Here is a 25,222-nt window from a genome sequence, read left to right as displayed (position 1 = left end):
TAAAAACACAAAAATCAGCCAGGTGTGGTTACATGGGCCTGTAATCCCAGCTACCGGGGAGGCTGGGGCACAAGAATTGCTTAAACCTGGAAGGCGGAGGTTGCAGTGGGCTGAGATCATAGCACTTCACTCCAGCCTGGGCAACAGAGCAAGACTCTGTCTCAAAAAAAAAAATAAAAATAAAAGAACAATGGGAGTTGACAAGTCCACAGTTTTATTTTCTAGGGCACGCAGACAGAATTCAAACTTTTTTATATTTGAAGAAAAAATGAATCTTCACCTACAAAAATATACTATTCAACTTTCTGACACAGGATTTTAAATCAGCCCAAAAACGCTTTAGATGAACGCTTGCCCTGAAGTCTTTACTTTCTTCCTGGAGATCAGAAGCAGGTTTGTGCTGGAGATTTCTGATTCATCTCAGTGTGTGTGAACACCTCCTGGCTTTGAAGCCCCCACTCAGAAGACTCACAGCTGCCCCCGGCCGCAGATGTGAGCCGAGTCTTCCTACCTCAATGCACTGCTTGATCCAGAAGTGGTTCCCCATGGCTTCCCAGTTCTGCGAGCAGGTCACATACAGCAGGCGCTCGTACACACGACGTTTCATGGAGTTGTCAAAAACCTCGAAAAACTTTGCCCTGATGAGTGGCTGGGCACAGCGCAGCCCAGAGAGAAAGGCAGGCTCAAGTTTCGCCGTCAGCTCGCTGCCAGAGAGGGTCTCATCCCTGTAACACCAAGTCAGAGACAGGCAAGACGATGGACTCCCCAAGCCATATGCAAACAAGCAGAAACAGGTGGACGTGGATGTGAACTTGCTGAAATGCCACTACGAAAACCAAGAGTATGTTATAAATCGTGGCAGCCTCATGCAGCATTACAACACAAGGTCCTTTAATGACACCAAAGTAGGTCACACAATTTAGCATTTAAATGAATATTTTAAACTTAGGTATGAGTCAAAGATTAAAGTCATTGCTGCATGGCTGGCTGGCTGGGGAGCACATTAAGGGCCAATGTATGTAGTACTTGATTAATTCCTGTAATTACCTGTAGACATAGTTAACAAGATCTAAAAACTGGGCATTTAATTCAAGGTCTTCCGGAAAGCGTTTTTCTATGTAGGTCATCATCTTCACAAGCAAAATGGACTTCTCCCGGAGTGTAGGTGTCTGTATGAAATTTGAGAAAAGACGCAGTTAAAAGTATTTCAACCATCTGCTCTAGTATTTTTTAAGCTCCTACAATTTTATCAAGCACAATAAGACAAGGTCATTCCTAAACAGTAAGGCAAAGATGGCTTTATCTTTGGATGCTTAAAATCAAGACATGCCAATGTAATTTTCGTAGGGGCTACAACTCATTTTAGAGAGAAAGCAACTGTAAATTATAAAACAAATCAGAAGTTTGTAAGCATCTAAGTGAAATGATAGTCTCTATTATTACTTTTACTTTTAGTATTATTTGTCTTATCTTTATCGCCATAAAAAGGTTAACAAGGTTCATTTAACAACTTTTTTTTTTTCCCTAAGACAGTCTCTCGCCATGATGCCCAGGCTGGAGTACAGTGGTGTGATCTTGGCTCACTGCAACCTCTGCCTCCTGGATTCAAGCGATTCTCCAGCCTCAGCCTCCTGAGCAGCTGGGATTACAGGCATGCGCCACCACACCTGACTAATTTTTGTATTTTTAGTAGAGACGGGGTTTCACCATGTTGGCCAGGCTGGTCTCAAACTCCTGACCTCAAGTGATCCACCTGCCTTGGCCTCCCAAAGTGCTGGGATGACAGGAGTGAGTCTTCATTTAACCTTTTAAGAGGAGCAAAGCCACATTAAGATGAGCAACTCAGTTTCTATTTAACATCTGTTAAGTGCACTGAAAAAAATCCATCTTTCTTTTTTTTTTTTTTCTCCCCCCAAGATGCAGTCTTGCTCTGTCGCCCAGGCTGGAGTGCAATGGCGTGATCTCAGCTCACTGCAAGCTCCACCTCCTGGGTTCACGCCATTCTCCTGCCTCAGCCTCCCGAGTAGCTTGGGACTGCAGACGCCCGCCACCATGCCTGGCTAATTTTTTGTATTTTTAGTAGAGACGGGGTTTCACCGTGTTAGCCAGGATGGTCTCAATCTCCTGACCTTGTGATCTGTCCGCCTCAGCCTCCCAAAGTGCTGAGATTACAGGCAAAAATCCATCTTAATTAAGAAAAGATGCTGTGAGTGTAATTACAGCAGAAAAAAATGTTTTGCTTCAAGTTTCAGAAAGACCAAGATGTTGAGGCTTGAATTTTCTTTTATTGAAAGCGAGATCACATGGCACACCGTCCCAGCTCACCTGATTGGCTGCCATCGGGGAGTTATTCTTGACCCATTCTTCCACGATTTTGACCACAGCCCGGAGGATTTTGGCATCTGGTGATTTTTCGATGAGGGATGTCAGGATGGCCTGGATGAAGTTCTTCCGCATCTCCATGCTCATCACTGCCAGGCGCGTCTTCACTAGCTCCAGACTCAGCATCACCAGCTCGCTTGTACCTGCTCGCCCCAAGAAAGAACAAACCCACGGGTCTCTACACATTGATTTAAACAGGCAGCCACTCAGCCTTGCCTGGCATGCTGGGTTCTGCCCATTTTCCCCCTCAGTGTTTTTTCCTGCATCTAGAGCTCTGGGATTTGAAGCACTCGTATGTTCTTACGTGCATCTTGGAAGTGTAGCCCTCTCTGCAGGGAGAGGGATGAGGGAGCTGACGGACCAGTGCAGGTGGCTCCGGCCTCTCCACACCCAGCTCTGAAGTCCTAATCATGGCCCCTGTACTCTGAGGTGCACCCAGAAGCCGTGCCCACCACAGCCCCTGCCAGGCAGCCCCACACCTCCACATAGCATCCAGATTCCAGGAGCCCACTGCTCAGCTCTGGAGCCTGTGACTTAACTCTTCAGAAACAGCAACTCTGATTAAGCAGTCTCTGTTTCACAGTAAGCACTGGTAACTCTCAGTGGTGAATGCAGCATCTAAAGTCTAACTATTTTAAAATTTCTGCATTCTTACACTCACAGACTTTAAAAGCAGGTGTGTGTGTGTGTGTGCACACGCACGCACGCACACATGAAAGAGAGTCTCAATCTGTTGCAGACTGAGTGCAGTGGCTATTCACAGGCGTGATCACAGCTCACAGCAGCCTCCAATTCTGGGCCTCAAGCAATCCTCTTGCCTCAGCCCGCTGAGGAGCTGGGACCACAGGCGTGCCACCGTACCCAGCTTAATAACAGTCAATTTTTAACAATGAGTTGTTTTTTAAACCCCTACATTGAAGAGCAAATGGTAACGAATTATGACCAAACAACAGGACTTGGTGAATGCACATTCCCTTTAGAGTTCAGCCCCAGCCTGCACAACAGAGTCTGTTCTCTGTTCAGCAGAGTCTGAGGAAAGGCCCCGGTGGCCAGCACATCACCTGAGGTGGCTTCGGTGCTTCCCGACGCTGCCTGAGGGTTTAAATGCTCCCGGACCATCTTCTGCAGGGAGCGCATAAAGACGGAGATCAGCCGGTCTATGTAGCTGGGGTTGTTGCTGCAGGCAGACTTGAGGATCATAAGCGTCCCTAAAATGTAGAAATTGCCAGGTGTTTTACAGAAAAGTAACAACCATGAAAAACGGAGTGAAAGCAACACATTATTTAAAACAACCTATTCTGACAAAAGCATAGTTAATCCCACTGTCAACACTGTGAGCTTTTACATGGCTCATGCTACATTCTGAATGAAACACTGTATTTTCACTCCTAATTCTCAACTAGATCAAATCATCATGAATGAGAACTGATTTTTGTGCTTCAGTAGAAACAACGTTCTTACCTTCAGTTCTGGATTTTATTTTTGGATGACAGCAAATTACCCTAAGTTTTTAGTCCTATAATAGGTTTGGGAAAAATAAGAAAAAGAGGAAGAAAAATCTAGCCTATCTAAAGGACATGCCAAATATCTTCGAATTCAATTTGCACTTCATTCTGAAAAACGGCCTAAGATCAATAAAAATCAGCAAAGCCAATATTAGAACAGAAACACTGAGTGTATGGAAGAATTATCTTTCATAATTGGCATTGTGAGACTCACCTTGATTTCAACCTACACATTAAACTTTTTTTTTTTTTTTTTAATGTCGAGTCTTGCTCTGTCGCCCAGGCTGGAGTGCAGTGGCATAATCTCGGCTCACTGCAACCTCTGCTTCCAGGATTCAAGCAATTCTCCGGCCTCAGCCTCCCGAGTAGGTGGGATTACAGGCACCTGCCACCACGCCCGGCTAATTTTTGTATTTTTAGTAGAGACGGGGTTTCACCATGTTGGCCAGGCTGGTCTCAAACTCCTGACCTCAAGTAATCCGCCTGCCTCAGCCTCCCAAAGTGCTGGGATTATAGGCGTGAGCTACTGCACCCGGCCCTAATCATTAAATTTTAAATCTGTATTCACGGATCAACCAAAGAGTGTTTGCCAGTTACGAGGTGATTTCAGGCTAGCTTTGTTAAAAGACCAATTCTTAACAGAGCAGTCAATATAAGACCAGTCTGGTTGTAACCCAGGCAACCCATGACACTTGATGACAGTGATGGAAACAGGGTGTGCTCTGTGGTTCCCGAGTGCTGTGCTCTCCCCTATGGAGCAGACGGCTGAGACTACACCCCAGATCCGGCATGGGGACGATGGTGTGGCCAACTCCCCAGGCCCACCTCACCCAGAGGCTACCCCTGGCCTTTGACACCCCACAGAGGAAGCAGGCAGGGCCCATGAGGTCAGCCCTTCTCAACAAGAGTCCTCCAGAGAATGAGCAGCGGGAGGAGAGACTTGTGCTGCCCTGTGATGGAAGCTGGGATCTTCTGCAGGGTGACCCCACTTAAAAAAAGACCCAGAAGCACTCCTCACTCTCTGCACCCGGCTGCTGCCTGAAGAGAGACAGCAAGCTAAGAGAGCAAGGGACACCATATTAACCAAATTCTCCTAGCTCCTGGCAAGTTTGGAGAGCAAGGAACTCATCCAAATATATTTAGTTGGCAAATTCAGAAAAGCGTTTGCCTGACAAGGGCTATCTATTGTAGGTATTTGTATACATGTGTATAGAACATGATAATCACTCTAAAATACTGGGACTGATTGCTATTGGGAGGAGAGCCTGACAGGTGACTTCTACTTAGTATTCCTTCATTTGTATTTTCAAAGTTTCACCCAATGAATATGTAATAAAGGAGAAAATAAATTTTGAGGCACTGACACAAAGTCTAGGATCAAAGACATGTGTCTGCCACAAACCTGAGGGCACATCTATAAATCTGACTCCTGCATACCTGGGGCCAGAGTGACCCAGCTGCCCTGATCATCTAAGGAGGGAGGCAGTTTCTGTTTCACCTGGGCCAGCCAGAGCCTCAGCAATGAGACGGGACAAGTTCTCATCTTGTGAGTGGCTGACTCACAGGTGGGCTGGTGGTGAAAGGCAGAGTTCAGACATTGTCATGTAGCTCTTGTAGTGCCTGTTTAGTGTGACACTGGGGTGGCAGGACACATGCACCCTGGCAACATCCCTCACACCAAAGCCTGTGCTGGAAGCTAAGGAGGGAGCACAGAGCAAGCATCGGCGAATGGGGGTGCAGTCTACAGGAGACGGCGGCTTGAGGGCTCCAGGCAAGAGACACCTGAACAATGCAGCGGCTCAAAGCTCTGCCCAACAACCGGAGCCCTTTCCCAAAGGGAAGCACGTCCAGTGTGCAGGGAAAGAGGCCAAACTGAGCCACCACGAACACCAGGACAGACGCACACTCACCAAAGAGCTGGGAGGGATTGGCGTTGGTGGCCTTCTCATAGTTGGTGAGCCCTTCGTAGATGACCTTTCCGACGGCTGCGTAGAGGCACTCCAGCTCTTCATACTTGGAGGCCACACTGGAAGTACCTACAGGGCGGGGACCCAGGCACTGTGGTTACGGCTCTTGGGCCCACCAGTGCTGATGCCAGGGACTGAGTGCTGGCTGCTTGGGTATCAGGAGGGATTGGCACGGGCACTTCTCTCCCTGCAGGACAGTGTGGGCCTCACCTCTGGGCTGGTTCCTGTTCTACACAGCTATGTGCAGAATACTCAAAAAACCTAACAGAATCTCCTTGAAATACACTTATACATAACACGCTAAAATTTGATCCTGCCAAATGTTCAACATTTGAATACTTTTAATACTTCTCTTTAGTAGCTTAAAAAAAGATTCAACCGATGAAGAACTGAATTTCCAAAGGAGACAACATTCAGTGAGAGCTGCCATTCTATGCTTTTTTTGAGACGGAGTTTTGCTCTTGTTGCCCAGGCTGGAGTGCAATGGCGCAATCTCGGCTCACCGCAACCTCCGGCCTCCAGGGTTCAAGCGATTCTCCTGCCTCAGCCTCCCAAGTAGCTGGGATTACAGGCACGCGCCACCACGCCCGGCGAAATTTGTATTTTTAGTAGAGATGGGATTTCTCCATGTTGGTCAGGCTGGTCTCAAACTCCTGACCTCAGGTGATCCACCCGCCTCAGCCTCCCAAAGTGCTGCGATTATAGGCGTGAGCCACCACGCCTGGCCCATTCTATGTTTCTATGTCAGTTTTTAAAAGAAAGTTTGTGAGTAGAAAGGAAAGCGATAACAAAGCGCTCGACACAGTAACTGGAGGACGAGCGCTCTCATAGCAAGCTCCGCACCCACCGTCCACTCTGAAAAACACCGGTGGGAGAGGTCACATACTCGGCTCTGTTGGGAAAATGCTCATCAGGCGAGAGAGAAGGCTGTGGACGGCTCGCAACACCTTGGTGTTTCCACATGTCATGCAGGCGGCAATTCCACGCTGCAGAGGTTTGAAGCTACTGAGGATAGCTGGGGACTGGAGGACAGTTAGCAGGAAGCTCAGCACTTCTAGGCCCGTGCAGATATTCCCATAGTTCACTTGGTTTGGCTGCTCCTGGAATGGAGAACACAGGCCACTCACAGAGGAAACAAACACTGAATGACAACAAATTCTAGAAACAAGAGTCTGGCAAAATCTGGCACTGGATTAATTATTTGGAGACTAAGTAAAAAAAACCACTAGAGAATGACAACCGGATTTCATAAGAATGATTCCTTTATAAAATCGCTTTAAATAACTACTCAAACTCTTTTAAAAAGGCTTATTAAAATATTAATATTCGATAATAAACAATATTAATATTTTGAAATTGGTAAAATTCTAAAAAAGTTCCTGCAATGAATTTTGCTTTTCTCTTCCCATTTTCTTAAGATACAAAAATACAAATATCCTTCCAGGCTGGGCGCAGTGGCTCATGCCTATAATCCCAGCACTTTGGGAGGCTGAAGTGGATGGATCACTTGAGGCCAGGAATTTGAGGCTGGCCTGGTCAACATGGCGAAACCCCGTCTCTGCTAAAAAAAAAAAAAAAAAAAAATAGCCAGGCATGGTGGCATATGCCTGTAGTCTCAGCTACTTGGGAGGCTGAAGCATGAGAATCACTTGAACCCGGGAGGTGGAGGCTGCAGTGAGCTGAGACTGTGCCACTGCAATAAAGCCTGGGCGACAGACTGAGACTGTCTCAAAAAAACGAAAACAAAAACAAAAAACAAATATCCTTCCAAAGAGAAGTATCTTTCAAACTATGTATCATGGAATCAACTAACAGATGATGGCAGCACTAAAAACTAATAAAAACAAACCAAAGAAACAGAATAAAATAGAAGACAGAGTTCGTGGTTCACAGCAGAGGTCAAATAGAAGCAACATGGTCTTTGCAGTCCAGAATAACAAGTGCTTGCAATAATAGGTTTTATAATCTCAATAGTAAAAGTTTCCAAATCCTATCAAGAACTAGAAAAACCAAATCTGAATAAGGCAAGAAAATAGCTTTTGCTGCCACCAGAAAAGTACAGGATCATGGTTTTTATAAGCAAAAAAACAGCCACCAAAAAATAAAATAATTAGCATTTTGGGACTAGCTCCTTGTTACCTAAGTGCTACATGGTAACTTGATAACAAATTATAGCTCCATCATTAAATCTGTTTTAAAAATCCAAAGCTCATCTTAAAGGTTGTTGCAACAGTCAACTACAAATGCTTATCCCAAGCCAACTGGTAGGCAAGTTTTAGAAACGAGTCCACAAAATGCAAGAGAACTGTATTAAGATTAAACATTCCTACATATAGTTGGGGCCAGCGTGAGAGCTCAAGTCCCAAAGCCATTCATAGCTCACTGCAGCCTCAACCTCCCAGCTTCAGCCAACCCTCCTGCTTTAGCCTCTTCTGAGTAGCTGGGACTACAAGCTCACACCATCAGGCCCGGCTAATTTTCTCTTCTCTTTTGTAGAATTGGGATCTCACTATGCTGCCCAGACTGGTCTCAAACTCCTAAAGCCTCAAGAGCATAGTCATTATCAATTAGTCAAACTCTAGGGCTTAGGCGTCAGGGTCAGAGTGATCCACAAACGTCCAGTCCCTGCCCAGGTGACAGTATCTGCTAGTGGCCTTGGTGGCCCTGCCCTGGCCCTTCAGACACTTGCACTCACCACAGTCATCAGCAGCTTGTCAAACCACTGCAGCTTGAGTTCAGACTTGGGCCACATGTCTGGCCGCAACGCAGTCTTCAGAAGGTTCACACACCGGCGAGACAGCACCTCCCCAGGGGACCCCGCCGTGTTGGTGTTGTCATTAACCTAGGAATTCATCCGAGTTACAGCTGGCATTTCACTGCATCCAAGTTCACAGTCATTCTAGTGACAGCACGTCTCAACTGTGCCCTGGCCCTTGCACCTGGCTGTCTCAGATCTTCACCTCATGGCCACCCCTCTTCCGCCGGACCTCCACACAGCTGGACACCTTCCCCGACCAGCCTGACTCGTGACCCCCTCACAGCCCCCTCCTCTGCAGCGCATCCGTGGTGACCTGCAATGGCTTGTGGGCCCTACTGGCTCCCCACAGGACCTCCCTGCACACTGCAGGGAGGCAAGGAATTATCTACTGGTTAGGTACTTAGCAGATCCTTTTCAGTACTTGGAAATTCTCAATAGAACTGTAAGATATACTATTTTGTTTAACAAGAATAAGAACTTAAAATTTAGGAAAATTTCATTTACAATGGTTTTTTGAAATATAAAGTTTCAGAAATGAATTTCCAAAAATTCTATTAAGATATAGATTGATATGAATGATAAATAAACCCAAGTTATCAAAGCATTAAAACTGCTAAATGTCCCTTCTTTCCGTAGGTTGGATCATCTCACCCTTTACTGAGCTGTGTACCGTTCCCATCTTAAGGATGCAAAAAGAACACCTGGAAGTTAAATGATCAGCCGAGATCATGGCCCACCATAGTCCACCAATGCTAACATGCAGTCAATTAGAAGGCACATCATTACTTTGCTACCACTGAAAGAGTGAAATGCTTTTTAAAAAAATCCTATCAGGCCGGGCACGGTGGCTCATGCCTGCAATCCCAGCACTCTGGGAGGCCAAGGTGGGTGGAGCACTTGAGGTCAGGAGCTCGAGACGAGCCTGGCCAACATGGTGAAATCCCATCTCTACCAAAAATACAAAAATTAGCTGGGCATGGTGGCATGCACCTGTAATCCCAGCAACTCAGGAGGCTGAGGAACGAGAATCGCTTGAACCTGAGTCGAAGCTGCAGTGAGCCAAGATCGCACCACTGCACTCCAGCCTGGGAGACAAAGCGAGACTCCATCTTAAAAAAAACCAAAAAAATTATATCAATTATAAGACACAGGTAGATTTTGGAAATGTTAACCTGCCACAAAATCAAGTGCAGTTGGTATGAAAATGACAGAACCAGCTCGCAGACCTTGGTTTGTCTGTATCTTTTTTGATGAAACTGTCACAGATAACCTCCTGGGGTGTTAGTCAGTAGCCTCCGGTCTGCAGAAGCCCTAACGCAAGGCACTTGGATCCCGTACCTGACAAGCCACGCGGATGAGGAAGTTCACCACAGTGTCTGTGTGCTGCTTGTCGATGGGCTTGGCGAGGAGAGAGTCCGCTCCAGGTAGTGACTGGCTCCTCCCAAAGACCTGGAAAACGACCTCCTTTCAGGCAGGAAGAGAATCGCAACACGAATTTCCAACCCAGGCTTGACTTTTCACCCAGCTAATGGGTATGTGGTACCTCCTGGGGACAGAGGCAGCTCTGGGTGCTGGGGATACCAAAGACAGATGTGGTCTCTGCCCTGGTGAAGTTGACACAGCCAGCAGGAGGGCAGATGGCCAGTCAACAGAGCAGCCATGCAAAATAGTGGCTCATGTGATGGGGAACAAAAGTGCGAGGCCCAAGACGACATCAAGGGAGGTCTTTAGGTTGAGACGAAGCCGGCCATGAGAAAAAGGAAGAGAGACAGCTCCCAGTGGAGGGAAAAGGCCAGGGGACGCATCCTGAGTGAGCACAGGGCCAGAACCAGAGGTGCATTTAGAGCAGAGGGATGGCCCGCATGGCCGAGCACCCAGACGGTGCTGGGGGCCAAGAGCCATCATCAGCAGGGCCTGGTCACCCAGGCCCTGCAGGCCAGAGCCAAGGGGAGGGCTCGAGCAAGGGGAATGGCAACCTGACTTGATTCAACTTTTTACTTCCAAAAGATTGTAAGATCCACAAGAGATTTTTACAAAAACACTGCAGAGGTCTCACGTACCCTTCACCCAGCTTCCCCTGATTCAAGTTGCGAAAGAAAACTTTTGTGGAAGTCTGACTGCTTTGTGAATAATCAAGAGGGAATAAAAGTGGAGGTGGAGAGAGGAACAGCGAAAGAGAGAACAGGGAGGCAGTTGAGCAGCTCCCATCTGGTTACTGCGAGGGGTGACAGAGGCTGGGACCACGGTGTGAAGGCAGGGATGGGTTATTTGTGGCAGAGTGAGACTTGCTCTGGACCAGATGTGTGCAGAGAGGCCAATGGACAAAGTGCAGATGGTGCCAGGTTTCTAATAGAAGCCGAGGGCAGACATGGCTGCCACATAAGATGGGGGATGGTGCGGGTGGGAGAAGAGCTCAGCCTCAGGCCTACGAAGCTGGGAAGTGGGGTGGCCAGGCCTGCGTCCACAAGCGAGCAGGTCCATGACACCAGCTGAGGTCAGACTCAGGGCTCCTAGAGCCACCACTCCACAAGGGAAATACCCAGGACCCTCTTGGTGGCTGCCTCGTGAAACAGAACACACGTCCTTTTCAGAAACTGCTCTCAGTACGGGCACATGTTCTTAATCAACTCCTTACTTCAAAGAGTTTCTCTAGATGCCTTTCTGCAAGTAATCAACCATCATCAACAGAACTTTAATGGTATGAACTGAACGCAGAGGCAAGCATGTCTGGTGACCCGGGAACCCCTTGCATGAGTGACATGTCCTGGAGTTTCAATCTGGTGACCGTGGCTGTTCCCAGCTGCCTCTCCTGAATGCAGCTGGGCACTGAGCTCACATTCTAAATACAGGGAACAAACGAACCAACTCCCAGCAGAATGCGCAGCACCCATCCAGAGACACATGATCTTACTGCACTGATGGCTCCGGTGGCCGTCCTAAAGCGTTTCACTTCCTGGGCAGAATCCACGGACAGGCCTCTCTTAATGGAGGATGAGACAGAATTGACTCCTTCTCCGCTGGAATTTGGGTCCATATCTGAATCCGGCTTAAAAACACATAGGTGCTTGGCTTTACTGACTGATTTCTAGGGAGAAGTCAAAGGAAGACGATCGGGGCACCCCTGAGGCTGACACCCCTACCTGCTGGTCCTTGATCCTCTGCAGCTCCCACTTGATGACGACTTCAGACAGGTCCACGGCCAGCCGCCTCTGCTCAATGGTGACACTGGGCGTGAAGCCCAGCCTCTGCATGGCGCTCACCATGTGCTGCACCAAGTGGTGCCGTACCGGGTAGTACACCTGCGGACACAGGGCCGGCATCACGCCGGGAACATGGGACCTTGGTCCCACAGCGCATGCACGTGTGCGCACGTGCACACACACACCCCCCGACATGCCTCTCAGCCCCAACATACACACACAGCCCAACTTGATGCTCAAGAATTCTGAATCCTAACCTGACTGAGGAAATTCTCACTGCCTTATGTATGTGTTTATCACCCTCCCCCACCCCAACTACATCCCATTACATCCCATTACAATAGTATACTTCAGTCTTGAAAATTCAAATTCTCTTCAGACAGGAAGGTGAGTCTAATCACATGTATCAAACTTCAGAACTTGACATTGTAAAAGTTTAAGACATACCCAAAAGCAAAGTTCCTCTAAGAGGTGGCTATAAAAGAATTTGCTTTCAACTCAATCCTTTCTCCTCTACCCCAAATCTACAAGAAACATTTACATATAAATAAATCCCACAAAAGAGGTAATTTGGCCAGAGAAGGAGGTGTCAGCAACATGAATAACTTTCCAAGGCAGGTGATGGAAATCTAGAGTCAATGAGGACTATCTCTCACCTTAAGGTGCAAACTTAGCAGCATACAAGGGTTAACTGAGCACAGTACTTACGACAGAAATGTAGCCTTAGACGCAAAGACACACACACCTGCAACATATTCTCTATATTACAGCAATTTCTATGCTGATAAAGCCATACACATATACACAAACTAATCAATGAACCAGAAGTAGCCTTACTAAAAGATGAACGACCACCTGATTATTGCAGAACAAGACAAGGTAAAGGTTCAAAGCGAATGCCTGAAGACGCACGCCCCGCAGCCCACCGTCCCTCCTACACACCTTGAAGTGTTGCACTATCAGGTGCAGAATGTGGACCAGCTGCGGGACGGTATGCCCCTCCTCCACGATGATCTTCCGGGTCCAGTGGGTCAGCATCTGGTGCCCGTCCTCCATCCTGGCCGGCACTGCCGGGGTCAGAATGGCCATCGCCTGTCTGACGATCGCTCGAGCTTCCATTGCATGAGCCTTGAGGAGACTATGAAAAACCTAAAACAGGGAAGAGATGCTTATGGAGGATGAGAAGGAAGGCTTTAAGAAACAAGAAGACAGTCCCTTGGTATCAAGACATGATACTTTTCCAAAACAATTTTTTAAACATTTCTTAGGACTTTCTTATTAGGAAACAACTTAGCTGCTTTCTGTTTTGTTAAGTTTTGACCAATGAATACATTCATTCTACTATTTATAATGCACCTACTACGTGCCCATGCTGAACTAGGCCAGGGCATGCAGACAGGTAAGACCAAGCTCCCTGCAGGGATCCCATGTCCCGCCTAACCAGCAGCAAGTTAGGGAGGTACACGGCTCATCTCCCTCCAACTGCAGGATGGGAAATAAAGTGAACAGGGCCAATAGGAGAGGCGTGAGAAGCGGCAGCTGTAGTCACTCAAGTGAGAGGTGAGGCCCCGATGTGAGGTCATGGAACACAGAGAAGACCAGTTCCAAGGGTGGAGGGGACAGGGTGGGTGTTAGGAGCTGCAGAACCTGCTGGTGCCTGGGCAGTGGGGAAGAGCAGAGAAGGTCACAGAGTTCTCGAGTGTTTGTCTCTGAGACAACTCGGGGAGGGCAGGGCAGCCCCGAGGCTGGAGTTCTAGCTCAAGGGCCCATGGGAGGGGATGTGAGAGACCTCTGGCTTGATTGGGGTGCAGAGTTCAACACCACAGAGGTTCACAAGAGAAAGACGTCAGGGGAAAGCCATCAAAGATAGTCTCACAGAAGAACTATCAGTGATGAAATAATGCTGCACGCTCGAGTGGAGTATTACATTTAATTCTCACACAGAGACAGTTAACTTGCCAAAGGGCACGGACCGTGTGAGCGGAAGAAACAACACTCAAACCCGGGGTGCTCAACCTCAGAGCCCAAACCACTGAGAGACTCCAGGAAGAAGCGCTCAATACCAGCCTCAAACCCGCGGTGCCCAACCTCATAGCCCAAACCACCGAGGGACTCCGGGAAGAGGCGCTCAATACCAGCTGCACAGCAACAAGCTCATGAGATACGGATCCAAAAGTACCTACTGTCTTTGGCTAAGAGAAGTGGGCTGGGGCCCTTGAATATTCTAACATCTGCCATGGAATGTCAAGAGTCAGAAGCCAGAATGCAATGGACAGAGAAGCCTGAGATGGAAAAGGGTGACCTTTCCTTTTAAAAGCAAAGCTGTTGAGGAACGAGAGAGCAGAGTGGGAGTGGGGGTGGGGGTGGGGGTGGGGATGGGGGTGGGGTTGGGGGTGGGAGTGGGGGGTGGGGGTGGGGATGGGGGTGGCGGTGGGGGTGGGGATGGGGGTGGGAGTGGGGGGTGGGGGTGGGGGTGGGGGATGGGGGTGAGGGTGGGAGTGGGGGGTGGGGGTGGGAGTGGGGGGTGGGGGTGGGGGTGGGGGTGGGGGTGGGGGGGTGGGGGTGGGGGTGGGGGTGGGGGTGGGAGTGGGGGAGAAGGGAGAGCATGGACAGTCATGGGAGGGCCCACAGTGTGGGGTGTTTTCCCCACAAATTTCCTTCGATTGTGGTAAAGCACACATAACACAGAATGTACCATCTAACCCATTTTTGGGTGCACAGCCCAGTGGCGCTCAGCACCTTCACACTGTGTGCAGCTATGAGCCCCATCATCTCCGGAATGTTTGCATCTTCCCAGGCTGAAACTCTGCACCATTCAGTACTCGCTCCCCACCCCCTCTCCCCGACCCCCGCAATCTCTGTTCTACTTTCTGTCTCTCTGAATTTGAGTGCCCTAGGGTCTTCTAAGTGGAATCATACAGTGTCTGTGTCTTCATGGTTTTTATTGGCATTGGGAAAAGACAACAGGAGAGGCTGAGACTGCACTAGGGAGCCAAGTGCACCACGTGGGATTCACGCAGATGTCGGCGGACAGGAGGGGGCTTGCAAAATACCTGCAGGACGATCTTCTTGTGTATGGCAAATTTGGCGATAATGTGCGCCAGGAGCAAGTGTCCGCTGTACTTGCAGGCCGGGTCCACGCAGGCCTTGGAGAGCAGGCAGGGCCAGGCGAAGGTCATGAGGCGGCGCAGCTTGCTGTTGCGGTTCTTGTTGTTGTCATGGATGTGGTGGGGGGCGTGCTCCACCAGCAGCGTGGCGTACTGCAGCAGGTAGATCCGTAGCGAGTCCAGCATGTCTGCCTGCTTCTCAGGGTCCAGGACCTGCGCAGGGACAGCAGGAAGGACTCATTTCCAGTTGTGAACTGGGTTACTGACTGAGGGTCATACAACAGGTTTAAGCCTTAAAAATACACACACACACACACACACACACACACACACACACACACACAGTATGTAACATGAAGTTTTACAAGGAGGTTATCAATAACATCCTATCCATTTTCCTTCATATATATGTGAAAGGAGAAAAACAACCCCAGGACCCCAATTTGCTCTGCCCAATGGAAAAAATTAAGCTGAAAGCTGTGTCATGCAAGAAACTGGCTCCTTTCGTTCCTAAGGAGAGCTACAGATGAAAGGTTAACGATCTCCACAGGTGACGGCCCCACGTTCACCTTATCTTACATAAAGTGCTGACTTACTGAGCGTGAGATGAACACAGAACTGACTCTTCCCCTACCTGCTCCCCTTCTTTGGCAACGTGTGGATGACCACACCCTCCCCCTTTCCCCTTCAAATACTGAAGCCCTCAAAACCATTTTTAGAGAAAGGCACAAACGTCTCTCCCGGACACATACTTAACTTTGGCAAAATAAATTTCTAAATTGATTGAGATCAGTCTCAGATACTTTTTGGTTTACGTATGGATTAGAAATTCACCAAATTCATTTCAACATTTAAAACAGGGCAGGCTTAAGAGTCAGGATGCAGGGGCTGGAGGAGGGTGAGGTGGAAAAGAAGACCTCTTTGATTCAAGGTGATTTAGGACTGAGTTTCTTAATTTCCAAGTAGTTGAGATGTTTTTTTCCTGGTCAACTTTTGTCTACTCCTCATTTTTCTGCATTATGATCAGAAAATGTGACCCGGAAAAATGTCTACTTTCAAAAAATTGTTGCAGTTTTGAAAGCATCTGACAGATTTTTTAAGTGTTTCATGGACATAAGAAAAAAATGTGCCTTCTTTGAGGAATATTCTACACATCTCTATTAAATCAAGTATAATGGTGGCATCATTCAATTCAACTAAGTATCCTAACCACTGTGTGTCTACCAGGTCTTAATAATTCTGAAAAACAGACAGACTGAAGTCTTCACTATAATCATGTTTTTATCAAGGTCTCTTTTAGCCCCAAGGTCCTCTCTTCCCCAGATGTACTGCTTCTTGGCAGGCCCACACCTGCATCCACAGCCTCTAGCCTGCCAGCTCCTTTTCTCCTCATCCTGACGTTCAAAATCCCCATAGCAGCATCTGACCCAGGAGACACAGCCTGGAGAAGGTAATAAAGGGGAAGGGGTCCTGTCTGGACCCCATCTCCCTACACTTGCCCAGAATAAGGCAAATATCAGTACGGGGACCAAGAATAAACCCTTGGGCTCACTCTGATCATGCGGTGGAATGACAGCACTGCAGGAAGGAGGCCCGTCTGAAAGGACAAAGACTATGTAAGGTCCAAGAATCTGCCAATGGAAACAACAGTCCCCTCTGCCTTGATCTCAGGACAAAATGGATAAGAAAACCAGCAATCTGTATTTCTGATGAGGAACACCATCACTCAGCATTCCAACAAACACTCAATGTGAGAATCTCAGGGCAAACACAGCCTTTAATAGTGAAGATCAATACAGTAAGCCTTGGGGAAATAACACGATGCAGGCATTTAATTCAAAAAACCCTCTCTAACACAAACTGTAAAGCACAGAGATGTTAAAACTGAGCTCATTTCAGACTGGACTACGGCCACCACAGGGTTTCATTCACTGGACAAGGAGGTTACGGCCACCACAGGGTTTCATTCACTGGACAAGGAGGAGTGACAGCAGCTACTGCAGGCAGTCTTATATGCTCACTGGCTGTTAAGAGAGTCTTCTGTAAAACTGAAGATGAAAATAGAACACAGAAACTCTGCTGACCGGCAACAGGGGTTTTCACAAAATAACTGCTATATGAATTTTCATTGAGATCTATTCCGTTTCTTACTAGAATCTATTAATGTGGGAAAGTTAATTCATTCCAAAGTAAGGCTGCCTTCAAAAACTCACTAACAAGAATTGTAAGGTGACGGTCTGCTAAAAACTAACTCAATCATGAAAAATAAACGTGTTGGGGGAACAAACATTTCAATGAACCTCCTTAACACACACACACACACACACACACAGACGTTCATCCACATGCCAGGTTACTTCTCACGCCCATGCACATAGTGATGCCACCTTGGTAATAAACACACTGGTGATGCTTTCTGGGTTATCGCCTTCTGGATTGGGAGGTCCCAAGAGCTGCTCTCCTTCCCCCTTCTCAAAGCTGTACAAGAAAGCAGGATTCAATACATGCTGCAGAACCTACAAAAAAAAATTTAAATAAAGAAGGAGAAAAACAAAGCCATGCTGTTTGTTTCTTGAGTAAGACGGGAAGAACAGCCAGTCTCGGCTATACCACACCATCAAGTTGAAACTCAACCCCGGGTGTGACTACCAACCTTGACTCCTACGCAAAGGGCAACTAGAAAGGTAGGTTAAAAACTTGTGGAAAAGAGATGTCAGCCTGGTTTATTCTTTTCACGTGAAACAAGCCATTTTCTAAAAACAAGGCAATTAACAAACCACCCTTCAACGCTGGGTCACTCCTGCATGCACCTGACGTTCCTCAGCAACGGCACTTTCTCACCTACAGCCCAGCCCACTAATTTTATTTTTTTCTTGAGACAAAGAGTCTCATTGTGTCACCCACGCTGGGATGCAGTGGTGTGATTATAGCTCGGTGCAGCCTCCAACTCCTGAGCTCAAGCAATCCTCCCGCTGTGGCCTCCTGAGTACCTGGGATTACAGGCACGTGCCACAGCACCTGGCTCACTCTACTATTTATTCAAGGGTGACACAGCAAAAAAAGAAAAGGGCCCAAAGTTCCCTAGAAAACCAGACCAAATACCCGTACCCTTCTACAGCATAAGAATGGGACTCACTTTAGCTTTTAATTCATCTCCGAAGTTGGGGTCGTTGAAGTCTACAAAGCGAAAAAACAGGGCACGTTTCTGAGCGATGCTGTAATTTTTGGGAATCTCTTCCTCCATATACTCTTTTAAGAATGTCATGTTGCAGAGAAAACGACCAGTAAAGGCTCGGAGCAGCTGGAACAGCAATTCTATATCTCCGTAATTCCTTCTGGAGGGTCAAAAGAAGAACACAGGTTAACTTAGAGCAAATGTCATTAACAATTACGCCTCTGACTTGCCTTTAAACAGCTCAGAGACATAGCCCATTCTCCACAACCAATCTGACTGCACGTATCCAATGACCGCAGCCTTGTACAGAGTAGGAGGCGGCTCCGGCTGAGCTTTTGGGACAGAGCCGGTCCCGTGGGGCAGGGCGGGAGGAGGCACCCACTTGCAGTAGTTCAGCAGGCAGTACGCCAGCAGCTTGGGCTCCTTCCAGTTGGTGGCTGCCATGTTCTCCTTGCGGTGCCTCTCTTGGAAGTTCTCACTCACCCACACACGTCGCAACTGGCTCACCAGAGAGTGCTGGCTGGCCAGCCAGGAGTCATCGTTTTTCACTATAATGCTTATGATCTGTCAAAGAAGAGATAATTAGGGAACCGCATCTCGATTAAACCTCTGGGCACTGGGGGCTGGAGGAAGGGGTGCTACCTTGATGGCCTGGAACTGGAGGTCCAGGCGCATGGTGCTGGTGCTGGGTGAGCCGGGGCGCACGGCCGTCTGGGCACCCCCCGGCAGCAGTAGGGTGATGAACCTGTTGGGGTTGGCAGCCAGCACATCCCGCAGAGGTCTGGCGTCTTTGTGTTTTAAAAAACTCTGAAAGCAAAACAAATAGAAAAGCCATTTTAAGCTAATCAAAGTCACAGAAAATTAGAGGATATGAATTTTAAATCTTTCTAAATCTCTCAAAGAAGGCTTACCAAAAAAGCACCACACGCGTGCTTTTTAAAAAGATGCTTTTTTTTTCTTTTTAAAAAGAGACAGAGTCTTGGGTCTGCTGCCCAGGCTGAAGTGCAGTGGTAAAATCATAGCTCACTGCAGCCTCCAACTCCTGAACTCAAGCAATCCTCCCAGCTCAAGCTCCTGAGGAGCTGGGACTACAGGCATGTGCCACCATGCCCGGCTACTTTTCATATTTTTTGTAAAGACAAGGTCTCACTCTGTTGCCCATGCTGGTCTCAAACTCCTGGGCTCAAGTAAACCATCTGCCTCAGTTTCCCAAAGTGCTGGGATTGCAGGTGTGGGCCCTTAGAAAATACTTTTAAATAATCATACTTTATGATTTTATAATCCTGGCAGAACATTTGTTTGCTACCACCACCAAAGTCCTACAAAGAGTGGTTCCTAGACCTGCACGTTTCACAGACACAACCAAACAGCAATGCTGTTTCCAATATTCAAATGGATCCGAGAAAAAAGCAGCCAAGACACTGAACAGTGAAATACGAACTGAACATTTCAGAGCACAACAGCTTACAAGCATTTGCAGGGACCCGATTCCAGCTGCTCATAGCTCTTACCATAAACATTCTGCTCCACTGGGGATCGTTCAGTGTGGCTTCCATCATGAACAGCTCCACTGTCTGTGAGGGATGTCGAGTCAGGAACTTGATCAGGGGCTCTCGGAACGGACTCCCCGCCTGCAAAACATGTGGGAATGCTGCATCTCACATCTTCCTCTTCTCAGAGCTTGAGGCTCAGTCTACCTAACAAGGTCCCTTGTTACTGGAGCGCACGAACACCCACAAGCAAATGTTGACATCGAACGTCTTTATGCTGTTCCATCTGTCCATTGAAAATACGATCAAGTGAGGACGCTATAAGCACCGGAGGGTGGCAGAGCGAGAAGCAGCCTTCAGTGTGGCCCTTACCTCGATTAGCATGGCCCGCTCCGTTTTCATGACAACCTCTAGCAAAGGCTTCACCAGTGTCTGAGGAGCCGCCGGGATCAGATGAAAAAGGTTTATAATTGCTGAGCAAATCTTCATTTCCTGATCAAGCAAACCAGAAATTATAAATGGGTCAATTAATTCTGCAAGTGACAGAGGTCAACGTCACTACAGACCCTACTATAGTCTAACTATGTTGGCAAGGCTAGGCAGTGAAGTGAAGGGTTCACATGTAAAAGCCACAACTTACCAGCCTTAGGTTCTAACTGTGCTGTGTCCTAAGGAAACTGACTGCCTGTGGCCTTCAGCATTCCTGTCCATTGTAGGGGGTGTGGAGGGGCCAACTGTGTACACCTAATGTGATCGTGCTGTTTGCTGTCATGCGTACTCACAAGTGGTAAAGGTGACCTTACCAGGCTGCCATAATAGTCCCCTCACAGAAGCAGGGATGATTCCACCTGGGGCCAGAGCAGTGTGAGGATGCCCTACTTCGCCAAGGTATCACAAGGTCCTCTCAACACACTAAGTTTTAAGGGCACAGATGTCTTTTGCCCTCAAAACCTAGCAGAGGCCAGTGTGGTAGCTCATGCCTGTAATCCCAGCACTTTGGGAGGCTAAGGCGGGTGGATCACCTGAGGTCAGGAATTCGAGACCAGCCTGGCCAACATGGCGAAACCCCGTCTCTACTAAAAATACAAAAATCAGCCGAGCGTGGTGGCAGGGGCCTGTAGTCCCAGCTACTCCAGAGGCTGAGGCAGGAGAACTGCTTGAACCCAGGAGGCAGAGGTGACAGTGAGCTGAGATTGTGCCACTGCACTCTAGCCTGGGCAACAGAATGAGACCCGGTCTCAAAAAAAAAAAAAAAAAAAAAAAGAAAAGAAAAGAAAACAAACAAACAAACAAACAAAAAACCCTAGCAGAGAAAGTTCTTCAAAAAATTAACTATTTACCCTGGAAATTAAATATCAATGTATATAAACAACTGATCCTGGTACTAAGTATTTGTCAACCAGGCCTAAAAATAAAGCTGACAAACTGCTCCACTGAATTAAATCAAAGATGTGTGAAATGCTAAGGGTGCTGCATGTTCTACTGTCTCACAGCTCGGGGGTGGGCTGCTGCTGCTCCAGCTTTCCCTTCTCACTTTCCAGCTTTGCTCCTGTCATTCAAAGGAATCCTCCATGGCCACAAGGGAGGGACACGTTCCAATGTGCCGTGCTGCGCTGTGTGCGCTGCGATCCTCGGGGTAAGATGGGGATGACAGCACGGGTCAGGAAGGGCCTCACTCCCAGCAGCACCTGAGAGACTTTTCAGAATTTCTCTTTACACCAAAAGGCAAAGCAGGAGATGGAGACAAAATGAGGAAAATGGGCTCAAGGCCAGCTCCGTGCCCCCTACAATTCTCTTCCCCAGAATCTGCAAGACTTAGGAAGAGTAAGTTCTATCCTGAAATTATAATGTTCTAAAATGGTACTTTTACAATCTGCTTTTTCATTTTCAAAGCACTGTCACAGAAACCACTTCTTTGGGTCTTTGCAACACCGCTGGGAGGCAGGAGTAATAGATGCCATCATCCCCATTTTACACGAGAGGGAAAGCTCGGGGTGTGTGCAACGCTGCACAATGTTGTGAGTGCATCAGTGTGAGTGCATGTGTGTTGTGTGTGCATGTGTCTTGTGTGTGCATGTGTGTTGTTTGTGCGTGTGTGGTGTGTGTGCGTGTGTGGTGTGTGTGCATGTGTGTTGTGAGTGCATGTGTGTGCATGTGTGTTGTGTGTGCATGTGGGTTGTTTGTGCGTGTGTGGTGTGTGTGCGTGTGTGGTGTGTGTGCGTGTGTGGTGTGTGTGCGTGTGTGTTGTGAGTGCATGTGTGTTGTGAGTGCACTGGTGTGTGTGCATGTGTGGTGTGAGTGCATGTGTGGTCTGTGTGCACACGTGTTGTGAGTGCATCGGTGTGTGTGCATGTGTGGTGTGTGTGCACGCAAGAGGGAGATGAAGGGGACTGGGTGGGTGAGTGGGACAAGCTGTAAGGTTTTAAATTCAGGGCAGTCAGTAGTGTGAAAGAACATGTAATTCCTCCCACTTGTAGCAGGTACAATATACTCTGTGTGAGTTTCCTCTCAGGAGGTTGCTAGCTATGTGTATTCAGATAGAGGTTACGAACACAAAATCTAATTCAATCTTAAATATAATTGAGACATTGCAATTCTCACATGAACTTAAGAGTCTTGCTTAAAACATCCTAATAGAAAACATGCTTGGCACTGGACAGTTCACAGCAATGATACTGATACAACTCTGCCACAGACAGACAATACAGGTCACTGCACTCAAGGGCACAACGCACTCTGTCCAGTACAGAACCACGACACAGCTAACGAGTCACAGCAAAACCAGCAACGACAACAACCCCCTCCTGTAGCTCCGCTCAAGTTCTCACCTCTACCCCTTCCACGGCAGGCTGAACCAAAACAAAAATTACAGCATGAAAAAAGGCAACAGAAAGGTAAAAAGAAAAGAAAAGAAAAGAAAAGGTAAACTGTTCTTCACATTGCAAGTCAGAAACTGACTGTTAATAGGTTGTTCTCACCTCAAACTGACAGAATGGAGACAAGGGACATCTCCCGCACTCGGAAATGCTTTCCTGAGGATGGGGAGGAAAATCATCTTTTTTCTATTTATGTTATTTACATAAAAACTTCCCATATACTCAAACACAGTAAGGGTTATTGGGGTTAACAAGACAGTAAAGACACAAATTATCAGAAAGCACACAGTAATTAACAAATGCTCAACAGCAAAAAGCACACCTTCACCTTCGATGTCAAAACACGGCCCTTCTGACAGAGAGTGTCTAACAGTGGAATTCTTCCCTACAGCACGTTTTCAAATAGGGTTTCAGGATTCTTGTGAAACGGGAGAAACTGGGAGACCTTGTTGTATGCAAGTACATTTTTAAAAAGTCTTTTGTAGAGTGAACAAATTTTATATGAAGGGCTAAGATAATAAAAAATAACAAAAACCTCTTTCCCGGCTACAGTCAGAAGAGGTCCAGGTGGTTTAGGCCATGACCGTACCCAATGGACAGCTGGGTTATCGTGTAAAGTAAGCAGTCTTCCTAAACCAGCTCTATGTGTGTGTGTGTGTGCATGCATGTATGTGTGCACACGCAGAGAACAGGCATAACAGGTGGTCACGCGTTCTCCCCTGCAAGCTCACGGTTAAAAAGGGAAGCTTCCTAAACACAATGATGTGGCAGAGCTCTGATCACAGGGGTATCCAAAGCTTCAGGGCAGGCTAGGTACAGTCGCTCACGCCTGCAATCCCAGCACTTCGGGAGGCCAAAGCAGGTGGATCGCCTGAGGTCAGGAGTTCAAGACCAGCCTGGCCAACAAAGTGAAACCCCGTCTCTACTAAAAATACAAAAATGAGCTGGATGTGGTGTCAGGCGCCTGTAATCCCAGCTACTTGGGAGGCTGAGGCAGGAGAATCGCTTGAACCCAGGAGGCGGAGGCTCCAGTGAGCTAAGACTGTGCTATTGCACTCCAGCCTGGGTGACAGAGGCTCCGTGTCAAAAAACAAAAAAAGCTCGAGGGCAGCTTTGACTTATTTCTTTAGTCAATGATCTAGCATATCTTCAATTATAGTGTCTCAACAGAACACTGTCATTTGGGGATTCTACCAAACAGGAACGAACTACTTTCCAAGATTAAAATATGGTCAGAGTTCAAGAGCTGAATGGTGGCCTGGCCCCGGGCTTAGGTGATGAAGCCACGGCCGTGTTGGTTGTCTCCGGGCCCCCAAACACCATGGCCTCTGAGATTCAGACAAGCGGCCCACCTCACGGAGCAAGACCCTCCCCGGATGGTCAGGTAATACAATCACAGGATAAAAGTGTTCCAGGAGGAGCTCAAGGACTTCCCAGTATCCACGACTCCATTCCCTATACAACTGGACCCCCAGCTCCGAATAATCTGCTGTAAACTTTTAAGAAATCTTTTATTTTTTTTACTAAGCCATGTTAAGGACTTTATATTAAATCTTTTTGATTCAAATGAGGTTGTTCATCTACCCACTAGGTTTTTTTAAATGTTTATTCTAGAACTGACTGAGTCCCAGAAAATTAGTAGCTTACTATAAAAACAAATATAAAATGTAAAGCAAAAGTACCTAACAGATGAGAGAGGGAGAGCAGCACAGAGACACCTGCACCTCATCCCAGGAGCCTGGGCTCATTAATATACTCTGCTCTCCTCCACGAAGAGTTCCTGATTCTCTTCTGCGTATATAAATAGCAAACCTTTAACAGGGTCATGCGCGGCATATCACTTCTTTAAAAAAATCCTGGTTTAGTTTTGCTTACTTGGCTCTTTAGAAGCAGTAGGAAACAAGACTTACATAAACAAAACACCTTGACACACAATGGTCAAAACAAAGCATAATAAAGCCAGAAAAGAAAAATCCAAGTTAGGATGGAACACATCCAGCAAAGGCACACGAGGACAAAAAGCCACGTTAATTATGCCTCTGAAGAACTATGGGGAAGTCCCTAACAGGAATACTGTTGTCATGTTTCACTGGGGATTATGAAACTCATGGAAAAGGCAATTCCACTGCGAGGACATCAAGTTAAAAACAAAAACTGTAAAAATAAACATATACAAATAATATTAGATTTAAAACAGCAGAAAGCATGCATTCTTAAGAGACAAAGTCTTTAATGACCCACATCAGACACTTTAAAAGATTTAGCTGAAGCGGTTTTCCTTTAAAACCATACAAATGTGCTTTGAAGGGCCAGTCATATAACTGGGCAAACAATTGGGGTGGATGACGCAGACCTTGAAAACACACATGCCGGTATTTACGAGATTCCTTTTTACATTCCCCGCAAGGCTTTCAGTCCCAAAAAATCTCCAGTTGGTTTTATCAGGCAATAATGATTAAACACATTTGCCGACCACCCCGTGATGGGAAGCAATGGAAACAATAGCTGAGGAACGCACCACCATGTAAACAGCAGCTGCCAAGGACAGGCTAGAAAATACACTGTTTAAAGCAGAGCTGGTAAAATTGAAATACTAACATTCAAGCCCCCCAGAATTCTCAACAGAAGAGTCATATTAAAGTGAACCAAAGGGGAGATTTTAAAGAAACATAAAAAGGAATGTTTAGCAATTAAGAGAAAAGATAGGCAAAACAGAATACCAATCGAATGTGTTTAACAATTTACAAGGACTACAGTCACGT

At 47.2% G+C, this 25,222-nt stretch overlaps 1 protein-coding gene across 14 annotated transcripts in view; it reads right to left on the bottom strand.

The window, feature by feature from the left end:
- TRRAP (transformation/transcription domain associated protein) overlaps positions 1-25,222 on the bottom strand; it is a 135,431-nt gene that overhangs the window by 45,529 nt on the left and 64,680 nt on the right. For 8 of the 14 annotated variants that reach the window (XM_063668114.1, XM_063668119.1, XM_054497101.2 and 5 more), the window contains exons 32-50: positions 22,563-22,616; positions 19,957-20,076; positions 19,606-19,725; positions 18,737-18,901; positions 18,477-18,658; positions 18,056-18,254; positions 17,307-17,435; positions 14,866-15,132; positions 12,755-12,961; positions 11,753-11,911; positions 11,524-11,658; positions 9,951-10,061; positions 8,550-8,696; positions 6,741-6,954; positions 5,798-5,923; positions 3,444-3,590; positions 2,326-2,525; positions 1,048-1,169; positions 512-725 (exon numbers count right to left, since the gene is read on the bottom strand). In XM_063668114.1, the coding sequence (XP_063524184.1) occupies positions 512-725; positions 1,048-1,169; positions 2,326-2,525; positions 3,444-3,590; positions 5,798-5,923; positions 6,741-6,954; positions 8,550-8,696; positions 9,951-10,061; positions 11,524-11,658; positions 11,753-11,911; positions 12,755-12,961; positions 14,866-15,132; positions 17,307-17,435; positions 18,056-18,254; positions 18,477-18,658; positions 18,737-18,901; positions 19,606-19,725; positions 19,957-20,076; positions 22,563-22,616 (3,018 nt within the window). The remainder of the gene's footprint in view (positions 1-511; positions 726-1,047; positions 1,170-2,325; positions 2,526-3,443; positions 3,591-5,797; positions 5,924-6,740; positions 6,955-8,549; positions 8,697-9,950; positions 10,062-11,523; positions 11,659-11,752; positions 11,912-12,754; positions 12,962-14,865; positions 15,133-17,306; positions 17,436-18,055; positions 18,255-18,476; positions 18,659-18,736; positions 18,902-19,605; positions 19,726-19,956; positions 20,077-22,562; positions 22,617-25,222) is intronic. The other 6 variants (XM_054497100.2, XM_054497107.2, XM_054497105.2 and 3 more) reach the window with 1 other exon arrangement.

The sequence above is a fragment of the Pongo pygmaeus genome, chromosome 6, assembly GCF_028885625.2.
Source record: "Pongo pygmaeus isolate AG05252 chromosome 6, NHGRI_mPonPyg2-v2.0_pri, whole genome shotgun sequence".
NCBI classification, from domain to species: Eukaryota; Metazoa; Chordata; class Mammalia; order Primates; family Hominidae; genus Pongo; species Pongo pygmaeus.
This window is presented reverse-complemented; position numbering and strand designations above follow the sequence as displayed.